The following is an 18,222-nucleotide window of genomic DNA, read 5'->3' as shown; positions in this document are numbered from 1 at the left end:
CTTTGGATAGTCACGGAACAGCCTATGACTTGTATTTGACATGACCGTTTAGGCCACATGTCTCGTACTGGAATGGAAACTTTATCACGTTTTGGCTATTTACGCGTGTTATCATTTTCTAATTTTTCAGTTTGTGAGCATTGTAAATATGGTAAACAAACGAGAAATGTACATCAGATTCGTTCTGATTCTTCTACTCAAGCCTTGGATCTAGTTCATACATATGTATGTGGCCCTATGCCTACTAGATCATTGGCAGAACTTTGTATTTTGTTACATTTATCGATGATGCCACAAGAAAGGTGTGGGTGTATCCCATAAAGGGAAAGGGTGATGTATATCCCATTTTTAGAAAATGGCTTGCCTCAGTTAAGACGGAAAAAGGTATAAAGCTTAAGGTGAGTATACCTCTCATGAGTTCAGAGATTTTTGGGAGTCTAGAGGCATACGTAGAGAGTTCACTACCCCTTACACTTTGGTACAAAATGGTGTGGCGGAAAGGATGAATAGAATCATCCAGGATAGAGTTGTTTCTATGTTGCATCATACAAATCTGCCGCAATGTTTTTGGGTTGAAGCAGTTCGGACTACTGTCCATGTGATAAATCTATCACCTAGTACTAGCAAAGGCTTGAAAGTGGCGCAAGAGTTGTGGACAGTGTTGGGCAAAGTCTCTAGCCCCTACCGAAAATTTTCCTACTTCTCATGAACCTAACCGGAATTTTAAAATTTTAGCCGGCCACGTTCCTACCAGCAACAATGCCAATCAGAACATGTTGAATTTTTTTTTGGGCTGCATACCAAAAAAAAAAAATCTAACACAATACCAAATCAAATCAATCACAAAATTTTGGATCCCAAAAACTAAAGATATATATTTACCAAAAACAAATTCTAACTTTATAAACAGAATTCACTTTTCAAACCTTTGTAAAGTAGCATTAATAGCATATTAGATCTAATATATAGAAAGTTCCAAAACAAAATCGATCAAATTTACAAAGTTTTAATCTATATCTTCCATGAAGTCCTCGATGTCATCATCATGCTCATGAGAAGTTCATGTAAAAATATGACGATATGCCTTGCTTTCTCGCCACAACAAAATGTTGGCACTAAAGTCATGTTCTTCTAGTTCATGTCCTTCAATAGAGATTCGTATCAATGCATCAACCACATTGTGTTTAGCCTATTTCTAAACTTATTTTTTGTTACATTTAGGCGACTAAAGCCTCTCTCACATGTTGTTGTAGAAGAACATTGAATTAACCCTATCAATGAAAGCTTTAGAAGTTCAGGTAGCTTTTCTTTCCACACATCATTACAATTTATCATACCCCAAACATCTAAGAAATCTCTCCCAAGCCATTCCGTGGTAGCTTGCCTTTTGAAAATTGCATATTCATCATACAAATTATCATTATCAATTATGGGAGAAAACGCTTTCCCATCTACCATTTTTTGAATGCCATAAAAATTTCCAAGTGTTTTCAACTCGTTAAGACCCATAGTTTTTCGTGCTAAAATGCTTATAGATCCGATAGAAATGTTTATTGGTGATAACATTTTCAATGCGGAAAGGGTTACCGGATCTTGAAGCCTCTTTTTTATTGTCTCTATTAATGCCTTAGAAAACAAAGTTTGGAATCATATGGCTTCAATTAAGTCCTCATCACCAATACTTCTATCCATGAGGATGCTTTTATACATATTACCTTTAATAGTGTCTCTTAAAACTGAAAGCATTCCTTTTTCTCTACCATATTCTGGAATAATTGGATAATTATAACTATCCTTCTCAAAACCATTGAGATCCATCATAACATGATGTAGAAATTGTTCTTCTATCTCCCCAATGGCTATCATAGTCAAACCTCCAATGCATGTCACATCCACATATTCCTTTTGAAATTCCATACTTAACGTTGACATGATCTTAAGTACATCTGCAAGGAAGTGAAGCATATACACTACTTTGAAGTTTCTTAAACTTAAGAATACATTGTATGCATCACTTTGCGATTGCAAAGTCTTCATCAAGGTTTCATACACATCACATACCCCCATGATAGCACCATGCCGACTACGCCATCGTGTCTTCACAATCCAAAGAATATGCAAATGTGTGTATTCTAATGCATCTTGCATCTTACTTAATTCACCTTGGCGCATTGAGCTCCTCGAGAAATGTGTAGCCACCCGATTCACAAGGGCATCTAACTGCTTGCAATGTTTCTTTGACTTCAATGTTCTTTGAAGCCTCTTGCACACACAAGTTTGTTTGATGTGCACAACAATGTAATGAAGTCATAAATGGGTTATATGACTTCAATCTTGTAGCAACACCTGTAGACGTACCTACCATAACAGATGCTCCATCACTTCCAAATCGCATCATTTTTCTAACATCTAACTTCCACTTTTTTAACAATTCTAAAATGCTTTAGAACTGTTATTGTGTTCGATGTACCATCCTCTACTTCAAGTAACCCCAAATAAGAGGTTCTTATTTGCCTTCCTTCCACAAATGTGGCGTAAAGGATCAAGTTCTTGGTTAGGCTTACATCGGTAGCTTCATCTACCATAAGTCCAAAGCAATGACTTTTCCTCATCCTATCATAGATCTCAACTTCAAGAGCCTTGCTAATGTGCAAGATAAAGCTTGCACAAACCTTATTATCCTTATATATTTGTGGAAGGCCTTCCACACCACATTCTCTTAACAATCATAAGAGGCTTTCCAATTAGCTATAAAATATGCACATTTAAACAATTTTTCAATTGCTACATCCACACTAGCTTTTTTTTATGCACATTTTTCAATACCGTTCTTGTCTCGTTCTTGTAACAAAATGGCATCTCGATGGGCCACACTTCTTGCATGTTCTTCTAATGCAGAAGTCTTAAAGTTTTTGGCACTTGTTTTGCCAAATGAAGACTTACAATGAGGATCACTCCTACAATAACTACACCATAAAAGACCAGTTTCCAAATCCTCTTGAAGCCACTTAAATTTAGTAAGCCAATCTTCTTGAAATTTTAGTTTGGCCTTACTAATTCGATTCATCTCATGAAGTAATTCTTCAGAGTGTTGATGGTCCTTTATAGGCTCTTCTAGAGACACATCTTCATTGCAAGATGGCAAGTTTTCCCTAAAACCAAGCATTGTAAAGAGGCTGATTTGTTTTCCTTTGCCTTTCGTATTTTGGTTGTGGGACATACTGTAACAATAATGTAGAGAACGTTGGACTAACATAATATATGGATTCCATTTACGAGAAGGTGAAACATACATACACAATCCATGTTTCCCAAAGAGAAAAAACAAATTAAGATACCTAGGATATTTGAAGATTACAAGGCAATAAGGATCAAGTTTCCACTATAAATCTTCCAATCTATCAAAAAATAAAGAAGAAAGAGAATGGCTCACATTAGCTTACACACATGCAAATCCATGTATGTAAATGTGAAAGAGATTGAGGAAACAAATATATTGCAAACCATATTGAAGGAAAGGATGCAAAGAAAAAAGGTAGTCTATATATTAAAACAAGAGGACAATACAAATGCAATTAAATGAACATTTTGTCATGAAAAATTGATCAATCAAACACTCTTGCTATTGTCACTAAAGATAAATGTCCTTGCTACAAATTTTGTGCCATGCAAATTTGTACATATGTGATAACATGTATGAAAAAAAATCGAGAATTTGATCAGACTTTGTATTAAAATGTACGAATACTATGATGGAAGATTGTATTGTTAGTGAAAAATTCAGCTAGCATATCTAAAATTGACCAACTTTTGGGGCATGTAGATAGCCATCTTCTTCAATCTAAAGGCTTGTAATAAATGAAACACATTTGACAATCAAACATTGGTGTGGATACTTGGGTATAGAGAAATAGACATTCTTTGTTTTACAATTAAGCCTCTGCGTGAAATATATCTATGTATGTGGGTGTGACAAAATTAGATACAAAATTAGATATTATGTTGTGAGTCGTGACAATTATATTGATTTATATTCAAAAGACAAACATAATACTTATAAGTAAATCTTCAATGCATTCTCCGACATATACTCCTTGCATGAATGTAAATTCCTCATCATTTGAAGGGTTTATGGTTGATGGAACTTGGAGGCCCTTGACATGACTTTATCACTTGTTCCTTGCAATTAGGTGATTTGTGTACTTTCACAAATGGCACAATTTAATCATGAGCGAATGTGACAAATAACAATGTTGTAGATGTTTAAGTCTTCATGACTATTATACGAATTCAATATTTTGTTGAGGTCGGCCATAGAATAGATTTACTAGAGCCTCCTCATTTTGCACAATGTAAACATACGACTTGCAATAATTTGATGGCCTTAATAATGTGATTAAAAGCACACAATTAAGTGCAAATTGTTAATTTGGAATTCAACAAACATTTAGTTATTTTACATTTGTAAGTTTTCAATCACATGGATATGAAGCATCCATAGTCTATTTACTCTTATTCTCCAATGTCATAACTTATTCAGATGGTTATGTTATTTGAAAACAGAGAAAATAGATAATAAAAAAAGAGAGAAAATAGAGAGAATTCATAAACAGAGAAAGACAAACATACGTACTAGAGTGGTAGAGTGGCAACAATCAGGCATGTATGAGCAATCGGCAACGAGCGAGTAGGGAGGAGCAACCAACAACGAGCTGCAAATTTTATGTGAAGTTAAAATCGAAGCATATAACTGAATCAAAATACATAATGTATTTAACTTAAACCTAAGAATGTTTCCTTCCATTTTTTACTTTGAGGGAGAAAACAAGAATGATCTCCCGTATATCAAACACAATCTGAACAAGAAATCACCTTTATTGACGAAAGAACATAAGCTTATTCGAAAGAAGATGAAGAAAGATGGGACTTTTAGGCTAAAAAAAGAACACGTGAAAAGAACGAGAGAATGGGATACACAGAAATGAAATGATGCACAATGTAGTTTAAAGAGGCTCCATGAATTTAATGCTTTAAAGGAGACGGGATCGAGGACGAACAAAAACAGGTATACATACATTGGTTTGAAGCGATTCATGAACGTGCGCATGTAACAAGAGCAGGAAACAGACCGAGAGAGAGAGAGAGAGAGAGAGAGAGAGAGAGAGAGGGAGGGAGGGAGGGAGAGGGAGGGAGAGAGGGAGAAGGGGAGAAGGATTCTTTGTGTACTGAACGTTGACGTTGACGTGTGTGTCGGGAGGGGTGAAGGCGATGGTTCTGCAGAAGAGGGAAGAGCAGGAAATCGCGAGGGGCAATCAACAATGGGGGAGCTGGGAGGAGCAATCAACAACGAGTGAGCAGGGAGGCACATTCGACAACGAGTGAGTAGAGAGGATCAATCAGCAACAAGTGAGCAAGGAGGAGCAATGGGCAACGAGCAAGCGGGAAGGAGCCAAGCAGGGAGGAGCAATCAACAATGAGCGAGCAAGGAACAAGGAAGGAGTAGCAAAAAATGGAAGAACGTGACGCGAAGAAGAAAGAATGGAGCAGCGCTACGCTAAGAATGGAACAGATAGGGAGCAACGAGTAGCACGAAGAGGGAAAGCAGTGATTCATGATTCATGAACAATAAAAAAAAAGGAAGAATAGAGAAAAAGAGGGGGGAAAGAAATATTTACATAAATATACAAAACCTTTTTCTAATCTATATAAATAGCCAGCTCATAAAATATGAACCGGCTACATTCCGGCCATGTGGAAAACCTGGCCGAAATCAATTCCGGCTATCTCTCGTGGTGATCGGCAAAAGTCCCAATTCAACCGGAACCTTGACACTATTCCTGGGACTTTGCCCAACGCTGGTTGTGGACAGGAAAAACCCCAAACTATGATCATCTTAGGGTATTTTGATGTGAAGCGTATGTTCACGTTCCAAAACAATTAAGGCAAAAACTAGATTTTAAGAGCAGAAAATGTATTTTCCTTGGCTATGGCGTAGATGGTCAATTTGGATATCGTTTGTGGGATCCTGAAACGCGCACTATAATTAGAAGTAGTGATGTCATTTTCAATGAAAAGATTATGCATAAGCAGCCAATTAAGGAAGTGGAAGTGAGGAAAGTGGCGTTTCAAGATGTTACACCCTCTATTAGTGTGCAAAAGAATAATTCCACACCTATGCCGAACAGTCCTACAAATGTTCACCCATATGAGGATGTTCAAAATGAGGATGCATGTGTACAACCTAAAAACAGTCTGACTCCAGTTTAGCAACCAGTGAGACGATCTACTCATGTCTCTAGGCCACCTGCTAAGCTCACGGACTATGTGATGTTAACGGATGCAGGTGAATCTTCTTGCTATAAAGACGTTATGCTAGCTAGTGATCATGCTAAGTGGGAGCATGCCATGCAAAGTGAATTTGACAGTATTTATAAGAATGGTACTTGGGATTTAGTACCTTTGCCAAAGGACAGGAAAGCATTACCATGCAAGTGGGTATACAAGTACAAGTATACGTCCGATAGTGTTTCCCCAAAGTATAAAGCACACTTGGTAGCCAAAGGTTTCAAGCAAGAACATGGAGTTGATTTTGATGAAACCTTCTCCCCTATAGTTAAGATGACTACATTACATATGTTGCTTTCATTGGTTGCAAATCAGGATTTGGAATTAGTCCAAATGGATGTGAAGACTGCCTTTTTACATGGGGACCTTGATGAGTATATTTATATGGAACAACCAGAAGGTCATGAAATCTCGGGAAAAGAACATTTGGTATGTAAACTCAAGAAGAGTTTGTGTGGGCTTAAGCAGTCCCCCCCAGATTGTGGTACCAAAAGTTTGATGCTTTTATGAAGACTGAGGGGTGCACTAGAAGCAATGAGGATTCTTGCCTTTATACGAAAAAATGTTCAGATGAGAGTTCCATTATGTTGATACTCTATGTTGATGATATGCTTATCGTTGGTAAAAACAAGGATGAGTTATCCTTATTGAAGAAAAACTTGAGCTAGATTTTTGACATGAAGGATTTGGGAGACGCAAAACATATTCTTGGTATGCGTATTACTCATGATAGGAGTAAGCGATGCATTTACTTGTCTCAAGTTGAGTAAATATCGAAAGTGCTCAAGAGGTTTAATATGGAGAATGCAAAACCGTTGAGCACTTCATTGCCTACATATGATTGCCCCACGTCTGTTGAGGACAAGGAATTCATGTCCAAGGTTCCTTATCAATCCGCAATTGGGAGTCTTATGTACGCCATGGTGGTTACTAGACCAGACATTGCATTTGTAGTGAGAGCAATAAGTCGATTCATGTTAAATCCTGGTAAGAAACATTGGGATGCATTATTCGTACTCCTAGTTTAGGCCTTTTAGTGGGAGATTGTTATACATGTATACCCCATACATGCTAAGTGTGGCCAAAACTGGTCTTCCACTTAGTAGTGTGTGGGGAGAGAGTTTGGAGTGTGTGTGAGTAAAACCCCTCCGAGACATAGTGTGTGAGGTAGAGTATACAACCAATGTTTTCTCTGTTTTCCCCCCCTTTTTCAGAAACAAAGTTTTTCTTCACAAAACCAAAATTCTCTCTTAGCTCTCTATTCTTCCGTTTTAGAACAATCTAGTGAGATTGAATACCTGACATTTGAACGCATACGAGCCTGTGTCGTATCAATCTCTACATCACTGAAAACTTCCTTTTGCCATTTCACATTGACTACGTGTGTGTACATACATACAAGGAAAGAATAAGAAATTCTTCACGAAACATTACCTTTCAACATTGTTGTAGACGAAGAAGAAGAAGAAGAAGGGGCAGCATGCTTGAGCTAAATTACTATGTAGGCTAAAGATGAACGACAATGCATGCATGTATGTACGTATATATGTACGTATATATGTACGTATTTGTATGTATGTATGTATGTATGTATGTATGTATGTATGCATGTATGTACATAGGTATATATGTATCTATGTATCTATGTACATAGGTATGTGTGTGTGTGTGTGTGTGTGTGTGTGTGTGTGTATGTAGTTAGGTATGTATATATGCTCGCTTCCTATTTCGAACCAAATCATAGTGAGGCTTGGTGAGGAAATCACGATCACAGACGGTACAGGGGGCACGTTTCAAATGAGACGTATTATCTGCACCATCGGATCATTCTCCAAAAAACGTGCCTGCCCAAAAACCAATCCGGCTTTGCCACATCTAACCCAGCTTAGCCAAGACTTAGTCACACCTAACCCGATACAAAGTTTCAAACCTGGCCTCCTTTTCTCTTACCCAAGACCGAATTTACAACCAGGCTACCTGCACCTAACCTGATTGAAATGTCTTAAGAGACCATTTTTATTTTTTTAAAAAATCTAAGATTACCCAAAAATATCAAAAACAGTTTCAAAAAACAAAATTCCTGAGTTTTACATATAAAAACTCATTAAAAACTTGGTCTAGCTTTGAATGTAAACAAAATGTCATCAATTTTAGCAACCAATTGGGCCATCAACAAATAAATTTGAAGGACCAAGTAACCATCTATGCAAGCAAGATAGGAACAACGAAAAAATTGAACTATTAACAAGCTTTTTCTATCTCCACTTTAGGATTATATAATTAATCAGTTGTGCACTATCTCCAGAATGGGAGTCATCTTGATAGAGAGTATGCTTGGTGCAAAGGATAATCAACTAATATAATCTTGTGAATAGCTTGTCGCCTCATCTAATCCCTCCAATGAATAAGTTTTGAAGGAAGGTTGACAAGGTTAGAAGAAACTCCATGTCTTGTTACTACATTTTTTTAATAGGGGTCAAGAAAGTGTGTCCCAACATTGGCTGCAAACAAGATATATTCATATGACAAAGTTGGAATGTTTATAGTTTCATATCAAGCAAGTTGTTCATAGTAACATTAAAAGATAAGGTGATTCATTTATGTTTTGATAAACAACATACCAAATCCAATATCAAAACATATTTATCAACATCAATATTTACATTCCGTCTTCTACAACATGTTATCGTGATCTTATACAACTTCATGTATGTATGTATGTATGTATGTATGTATGTATGTATGTATGTATGTATGTATGTATGTATGTATGTATGTATGTATGTATGTATGTATGTATGTATGTATGTATGTATGTATGTATGTATGTATGTATGTATGTATGTATGTATGTATGTATGTTTGTTTGTATGTATGTATGTATGTATGTATGTATGTATGTATGTATGTATGTATGTATGTATGTATGTATGTATGTATGTATGTATGTATGTATGTATGTATACATATAATAATAAACGAAACTCTTCAAACCACAAAATATAAACAAGTCCATAAACATTTGTCAATATACAACATACCAAATCCAACATCAACTCTCTCTCATTCTACTTCTCTCTCTCGCTCTGTGTTTTTTATCTCTCACTCTCTTTGATTTATCTGGTTTTCTCCGTTACGGTATCCCTCTATGACGGCATATTAAGAATAAACAAATGGGGGTCTTGAAATTGCGCACATAGGCCTTTGCTTTTTTACTTATTCTTTTTATAGTTGTGGGTTCCACTTCAGTGGAAAAAACCCACACCTTCCAACATGTTGACCTCAAGGTAGTTCTTAAGAAGAAGGCCCGAGTGAGATGTAGCTTTATGAGAGAATATTGAAACACTAGAGAATCATATTGACACTATTTTAAGGGCATACATAACAATTTATATTACTTTCTGCGTTGATTAGGTGGTAAGCCCGGGGATCAAGCTTAAGAGCCCATCGAGAATCTTCCTAATGCCCCAACTCTTGTTAAAGAATTTCGTCATTGTTATCTCGACCAACCAAGTCCTAGGTCATGCCTTTCAACTCATGGAACTCATCATTGACAATAGTGTCATGAGAATATATACCAAGTGCATAGCCTTTTTCAATATTCAAATTCATTGTCTCTATTATAATTAGAGGATTCAACCGTAATCACATTCTATGATAACAATAATATAATAGCATCTCATTGATAGCTACACATTATATCCAAGTGGTGACCATCCATGAGTTCGACATTACTATGTACATGAAAATTATTTTGATTATTGAACAACTTTGGTTCAACGTTAGTCTTCAACACGTTCTTATAAATCTTATCCTCTTCTTCGTACTCCAAACTCTTTTCCGTCTTCTTGCCTATAGAGCTTGACCATCTCATCTATTGCATAATTTGAGGGGAGACATCTAGACTATAAGCATTGACCAATCACCTCTGAACACTAGCCTTTTCCACATTCTTGTAAATCTTATACTCTTTTCATAATCCGAATTATTCTCCTTCACTTCTTTTTCTTGGCTTTGGCCATTGACAAACTCTATGGCATCACTTTAAGGTGACATCTAAATAAAAATTGATTAGTCATCTCTAAACACACGTCTCTAGCACATTCACGTCAATCTTGTCTTGTCCTCTTGTTCATAATCTAGATTCTTTTCCTTCTTGATCATCTTCATTGCTTTGGCCCTTGAACAAGCTCGTGTGTTGCAACACTATGAGGGTCCTGGGTGACACTAAACTATAAGCATTGACTGGTTGTCTCTAACTAATCGTGGAGCTCATGCTTCACCCCTCCCATTAATCATTCACATCTCTTTCTCTACAATCACGACGATCTCTCTAATCATCTATCTTGTATCCAAGATATTGATACATAATTACATAATTCAAACATCTTTCATCGAAAATATATGCATTGTATTTATTTTCTATAATTTTGAGCTATTGCACGGAAACTTGAAATGAAGACTACCTTCTACGAGGATAATGTCTCTATCTTAACGTGGCACAGGCTCTTATCCTTACAAGTGTGGGGATATTGTGTCACCTTGTGTGATGACATCCCCTACACAATATGAAACAAAATGTAAAAGGATGGGTGGGTCGGCATGTGCCTTAAAAACATGAGACTAAACGATGAAGGACATTAGATTTCAAACCTTATCGGAACTCTTTCTACACAATAATGGATGAAGAGAAAAACGTCGCAGTCCAATCATAAGTCTTGTGTTTCATAAGACCAAAGGCGACAATACGTTGTGTACATCGAATGCTATAATTGTGTGCCAACAATAGAAAACCCCAGAAGGGTTGAGAAGAGTGCCACTTTTTGTCTTCATTGGTTGTATGTGCAAAGTATGGAAAACTAAAAGATGTACCAACAAAGTACATTATGTTGAATAATGTGTTCAAAACTTTGGGTGCCAAGATAGCTCAAAAAGCGACGGCACAATTTCATTGGCAAGGTGTTCGTTCGAAGAAGGTGAAAGCCAAGTAGGTTTTGAAGATTTGTGAAGTATATGTGGTGTTTGTGTGAATTTGTATGGGAAAATGATTCATCATTAAAAGTAGGTGGGCTTTGATTATGAACCATTTTGGTTTTTATTTTGCTATTTTAGTTGTTTTGCTTTTAAATAAAAAAGGAAATTACAAATGTACTTATATGTATATAATAATGCTATCCAATTTGCATAATAAAAAGGATCTTGGCGATGTTGACAGGAAGAAGAAGAAGGGAAAGACAAAACAAAAAACGGTTTTTTATTCTCCAAAAAAAACAACTAAATTCATGAAAATACTCGAATTTTATTTTATTTTAAAACCACGTCCCCATTACCAATTTATGTATATAAAAACAATAAAATTGATAAATAAAGACCGTATCTCGATCGAAAACATCCAAATAGCTACAATCTTTTTTTCTTTTCCTTTTTTAAAAACAACTGTTTTTTTAATTTATATTTACTATTTACTACTAATATGATAATATCTATTAGAAACCCAACCCACCTAGGAAAGAAACACGATCCCATGTTTGAACTTTGGACCCATTTATGCATATGTGTGTACACACTTGTGTATTTCTTTCTTCATAGTGTGTCCACATATACATAATGTAGTACACTCACTTGCTCTTTAATGTGCATTCAATGTTGCATTCAATCTTGTGTAAAAACGCATTCATATGTATATCATATATCTCAATATGATCATCCTTTAGGGTGGATCATGTTAACGTGTATGTATGTATGTGTTTTGATTGACACCATTGTCTACTGCTTCACCGCTCGATCATTTGAGAACTCATTGTGAGTCAATCTCAATGTAAAGTAGATTTACGCAACTCATCCATGCAAATAGTGCCAAATGAAGAAATCTTCACCAAGTCTATGGACTCAAATCATATAATCAACCCACCCAAGTGTTGTAAATTGAATTATGCAAATGTGAGCAAGAAGCACATTTTTAAATGAGGCAATCGTGATTGTGTTAAGCTTAACCACAAGGATACACCATTTAGCATATCTATTGTCTCATTTGATTGGGCAAATACATACACATGTGCACGTAAAAATCACACATGGGAGGAGTGGTCTACCTTTCCCTTTGTGTTTCTTTATACCCTAAGGTTTTTGGAGGTCCTATGTTGCTAGGCCCTAGACCACCTTCCCCATTTTGACATATGTCTTTCTCATCATGAGTATGTTTCACCTTCTTTCCAATTTCCATTCAAGTTCATGAGAAGCCTGCAATTTATGCACTCTAAAACACATACATATAGGTTTCCAAAATGATTTATTTACCTCTTGATTCCTAGTGTCATTACTTGCCCACCTCAACATGTAGTTGTTCTTGCTTTCCAAGGTGATTTTCTACAAACTCGATTTCTAATATTTAACTATTCTTTACAATGTTGACATAACATAGTTTGACAATTCTTTGTTCTAAAAGCATGTGAATCTAGGAGCTAGAGCTTATTGTTTTCAAGTTAAACTCTTTTAAATAAGATCGCTTGTACCTAAACATTAGCACATTCAATATGACAAAACAAATGCACTTAGACTTTCTATTTAAAAAATCAATCTTTGGAATGACTCTATAATTGGAAAGCATGTCCTCATCTTGCAATTGCTAAGGACCAATATTGGCTAATGGGTGTGCGAACCACAATATCATCACCAACAACCATAACACATATCTCATCTCCATAACATTTTGTTTTTTTTTCCCAAAAAAACACTACTTCGCATTAGTTAGCAAACAAATTACATCATAGATCACCAAAAATTCCTCTCATCAACCCTCACTCTGGCCTTCCCACCAAAGTGGACATAGTCTCCACCTCATTTTCAACAAAAGTATCCAAGTAACTCCTATAACCTAGTCATTTCCATAACATTTTGTTAAATTACAATCATGTTGTGACATTGACTGAGAATTGGGCAAGAGAGAAGGACAATTCTTATTTTGATCTGAGTAAAGATATATGGTAGGGAAAACCATGTGATTGTTCACAATGAATCTTCTTATTAAAGAGTGTTCTGACTCTTCCATGTGCTAACCAATTATAACATAGGACAAATATTTTGCATCTCATCATTGGGACATAGGAATGCGAGAATCAACTCTTGACCTCGTACGACCACTCAATGTCAATGAGAGCTTCATAAATCGATGAAATCTAGCAAACAAATTTTAAACCCTTGAAGGGAGAAAAAACACAACCATAAACTTATCAAACTATTTTTATCTTAACTAGATAAAATTTACTATCCCCCAATGTAGGCATCTTGCAATTATAGACCATTCTACTAGAAGACTAAATCAAATATTCCATATTCCAAAGCCTCACTTTAGGCAATATTTGATCCTCGTGCTGCATTTCCCTCCAAAATCCTAGCACACTTCCACACTTGTTCGAGGCATTGAAATGGGAGAAGTTTGGGTATCTTTTTTCCCAAATATTGTAAAGATTTTGTGTTAGCACGAATTATATCCTACTTGAGAAAAGCTAAGACGAAATAGGCTTATTATCATATAAACATAAGAGAATGTCCCATTTATATATACATTCTACTTCTTTCATGAGATAATGTAACTACATCGACTTGGTATATCAATGTCATTGGAGACAACACGATACAGACAAATAGATAGTATGATTCTTACAACACTATGAAAGCTAGCCATGCCCAATGTCGATAGCTCAGATGCAAAGATATACCCAGAGACGAGATTGAGAGAATTCAATCATCATATATTGCTAGATCCTTGGAAGATCCCAATAGGACTTAACCAAAATAGAATTGACTCATGCATTAACAACAAGGGAGACACACAGATAAGACTCATGCACTAACGACAAGGGAGACACTAATATTGTGGTAGTCACTAGTGTTTCTATGTGAATTCTAAGAGTAATTGACATACTGGTAGATACCGGCATCCATCCATTGTTTTGATGTGAATTCTAAGATGACTACTCCAAAATCTCAATGGATTAAGATTCAATTAATCCAAGAGATGTGAAAAACTCAAAAAAATAAAACTAGTCAAGATAAGGCACAACGGCCTTAGAAAATTCTATGAACATAAAGGTCATGTGTTAAAATTCTTGCTTTCACACATGTTTCTTATACACTAAATGCTACTATTTAACCACCGGCCACAAACAACATCACATACCCACAATGTTGGCTGAACTTCATGAATGTGTTGTGCATCAAAATTCCATTTATCATCAGTCTATTTTCGCATTATATCTTATAGCTAGAAATGACATGTGTTTTATTAGACACATTCCATGGAGATCACACAAAAGTAAAGAAATGAATCATTATATTTCCAAAACATTCCTCCCTTTTCAAAGCTAAGCTAAGATACAAACAATAATAAAATGATGAAGCAAAACTCGGAAGGGAAAAGGGAGAAAGAAAACCAGTAGTTTTGTTACAACATGACAGAGGGAGGGGAATAATACATCCATCCTTTTCGAAGCTTTTGCATCTTGTTGTTTTTTTTAGAGAAGGGGGTGGGGGCTTTAGCAAAGACAAAACTTGGACATGTGTAAATGAAAAGAAAAGCATGATACAAAACAGGAAAGGTCAACTAAATTTCTATTTTTGGTATTGTCCCCCATTGGATTCCAGAAGAAGTAAATGCAATTTCTTTATGATGATGAGCTACCATCTTTGGTTTGAGCAACAATGGCCTTATCATCACAAGGGTGGTCATTATGGCTATGGTTATGGCTATGGTCCACATACAAGCCACCATCATCACCACCCATGTTATTCTTATCATCACATTCAAGTTCAGTAAAACCTTCTTCAGCTTGAATCAATGTGTTTGCTCCCTTGCAATGTGGGCAATTCAAGCTCCCATCCCCATTCTTTGATGATGGCTTCTTTGTACTACTCATCCTAAGGACATTAGTCGTGTGAGCTTCATGAGAACCCTCCAACTTATTACCAGTGCAGCTCATTCTTAATCCATCCTCCCCATCACCATTCATCACAATGTTGTCATTACAATCGTTATTGCTCAACATAGGATGGATTGCTTGCTTCACTAACTCCTGAACATCTTGCATCGAATCATCATCATAATCCTCGTCATTACCATCGACCTTAGAACCCGAATTAACAGAGTCAGAACAGAGAAGCTCGGACACGAGCTCCTGTAGCGCAGCATGTGCCGGCTTGTCCTTGTTTCGGATGAAGATCTCGCTCACTTCGGCCGGGGTCATGTTATGTTGGGCCATGGCCGACTCGACGGATGCGAAGAGGGGGTGATCTTCTATGCCGAGATAGTTTGAAGCCAAAATCTTGAATGCCGGGAATGTGCAGTAAGACATGAAGATGTGCATGTCCATCCGGCCAGACCTCAACAGGGCAGGATCGAGGCTCTCAATGTGATTGGTCGTAAACACGAAGATCCTCTCGTCCCCGCAGCAAGACCACAATCCGTCGGTGAAATTCAGCAATCCCGACAGTGTGACAGCAGAATTAGAGCCACAAATCCCCTGCATTTGCATCAATGCCTCCTCCTTGATGCTGTTCATCATCATCACCATCTCCGATGCTCCTACAGCTTCTCCGCCCTTCCTCGTGACCGGCTTCTTCCCCATTCCTACTACTGATGCTCCTCCGCCTCTCACACCCGACAACGACGATGACAGCGGCAGCGGCTTGGCAATCCGATTGCCGAGATCCAGCGAGCAGTCGATGTCTTCAATGACAATGATGGATTTGCTGGTGGTACGTAGGAGAAGCTTCCGGAGCTCGCCGTTGGAACGGACCTGAGTGAGCTCAAGGTCGTAGACATCATACCTCAGCAGATTGGCCATGGCGGCGATCAAGCTGGATTTGCCGGTGCCAGGGGGGCCATAGAGGAGGTAGCCGCGCTTCCAGGCACGGCCGGTCTTCTTGTAGAAATCCTCGCCGCGGGAGAAGGCGAGGAGGTCGTCGACGATGAGGCGCTTCTTGTCGGGGTCGAGGGCCAGGGTGTCGAAGGTGGAGGGGTGTTTGAAAGGGACGGAGTCCCAGGTGTGTCGGTAGGAGTCGCTACGTGCGTTGTTGGTGAAGAGGAGGCGCTCCCGGGTGTGCTGCTTCAGCTCGGCGGCTTGGGCCAGGATGTGGTCCATGTAAGGCGTCAGGACCCGGTCCTTGTCGTTGCGGTGCAGCTTCAGGACATAGGTGCGGCGCTCCTGGTCGGGGGCGAAGCCGGAGGATCTGGCGGCTCCAGAGCCTCCGCCACCGCCGCCTACGGAGCCGCACAAGCCGATGTGGCGGCCGAACAGCTGGTGGTGGTGGGGCATCATCATGGCCATGGTCATCGGCGCCGCCGCCGATGCCGGGGCCATGTCGTGGCAGGTGTAGTGCTCCCACCAGAGGCGGGCGCCGTCGAAGGCTGCGGGGATGACCTCGCCGTTGCAGGGGCTCCACGTGAAGCCGCCGCCGGAGCCGGCGGCGGGCGCGCGGCTGAGGCGCAGGCGCCTGGAGTGAGCCGCGGAAGCCAAGCTGGGTTGGGCAGAGCCCTGCTGGAGGATGCAGGTGCTGATGTGGAGCTTAATGGCGGCGTAGAGCTCGTTGGGCAGGCACGTGGAATCGTCGAGCTCCGGGATCTCCACGTAGTGGTAGCGCGCGGACAGCCAGTCGCGGAGCCTCCAGAGCAGGCCGGCTAGGAGGCCCCTCAGCGGCATGGGCAGCAGGGTGTAGAGCATGGTGTGCACCACGGTGAGGAGGCCCAGGAGGGAGCCCAGCTGGCTCACTAGCTCCGACGGATGCTGCTGATGGTTCCGCAGGAGCTCCATGTCCGAGCCGCCCAGATCAAACTCTCGATCGATCGATCGCACCGATTGACGGACCCGATTGACTGACGGGAAATTGACGGACGGTGGTGCTTAATAGGTAAAGAGGAATCGATGGGGCAGAGAAGACGAGACCAATGTCTCTCTACTCACAGGACAAAGAAAGAGAGAGAGAGAGAGAGAAAGATATATTTAACGTCTTCTCTAAGGCCAAAAATTGGGGCATGAAGGCTGAGGAGAGGAGGAGAGGTGGGGTTTTAAAAAACACAACAAAAACCACAGGGGAGCCTTTGAAAGGAACAGTCGAAGAGAGAGAATCCGTGTCCCCCTCTCTAGAGGGATTTTTATTTTTTTTTAAATGCCATACTTCGTGGAGTATCTGAGATTTATTTTTTGAATAATAATAATAATAATCGTCTTGCAATTCATGGATAATGATTTTATGTTTTTCTTTATTTTCTAATGTTTTTAAATATATATATATATATATAGGGTGCGTGCCTGCCTTTTAAATGTTTGTGTGTGTGAGAGGCGACATTTGATGTGTGCCATGCCATGACTTGTGTGTACACACACAAACATATGTACAATATGTCTTCTTTGTCCGAGACACACACGACACAAGGCCTTCAAGGGTACCCCTTGTTCCACATGTGGGTGTGGGTGTGGGTGTGGTTGTGGGTGTGTAGATGGTCCAGTCAAGTCACCTTTCTTCCTAGGACACACGCGAAAAAAAAAAACAATCCCCTCATGCGACCACATATGGGGAGATGATGGCAATCGCCACACACACCCACACACAAAAAGGAAGCAATCTCCTCATGAAGACCACGAATAGGGGAGAGATGGGCAACCCCACATAGCTAGATAATACATATGCGTCAAACTTTTTTGACATCCAATAATAGGCTCGTAGTAACTTGTCGGACTATACGTGAGGAGGAACTGAGACGAATGTGCCGCCATGTACGAGTTTGTACAGTGAGTATGCCGACCTTTCTACTTGCTTACCATGAACTACAAAAGAAGATAAAAAGTTCTGCAAAAGGTTGATTAGCATGCGTAATGCTAC

The 18,222-nt window shown here is 38.8% G+C and overlaps 1 protein-coding gene and 1 pseudogene across 1 annotated transcript; both read right to left on the bottom strand.

Moving 5' to 3' along the window:
- Positions 1 to 1,647: 1,647 nt before the first annotated feature.
- Positions 1,648 to 3,220, bottom strand: LOC147852972 (uncharacterized). The gene is given in 4 exon segments (XM_087333261.1): positions 1,648 to 2,097; positions 2,222 to 2,452; positions 2,454 to 2,725; positions 2,827 to 3,220. Coding segments are annotated over 4 exon segments (1,347 nt in total).
- An 11,440-nt stretch (positions 3,221 to 14,660) lies between these two features.
- LOC147852971 (AAA-ATPase At4g30250 pseudogene) lies at positions 14,661 to 17,168 on the bottom strand (annotated as a pseudogene).
- Positions 17,169 to 18,222: the final 1,054 nt, after the last annotated feature.

The sequence above is a fragment of the Azolla caroliniana genome, unplaced genomic scaffold (assembly GCF_043228905.1).
Source record: "Azolla caroliniana isolate FFs.n. ecotype wild unplaced genomic scaffold, voAzoCaro1.0.p SCAF_17, whole genome shotgun sequence".
Classification (NCBI taxonomy): Eukaryota; Viridiplantae; Streptophyta; class Polypodiopsida; order Salviniales; family Salviniaceae; genus Azolla; species Azolla caroliniana.
Note: the sequence above shows the minus strand (reverse complement) of the source record. Positions and strands in the feature narration are given on the sequence as shown.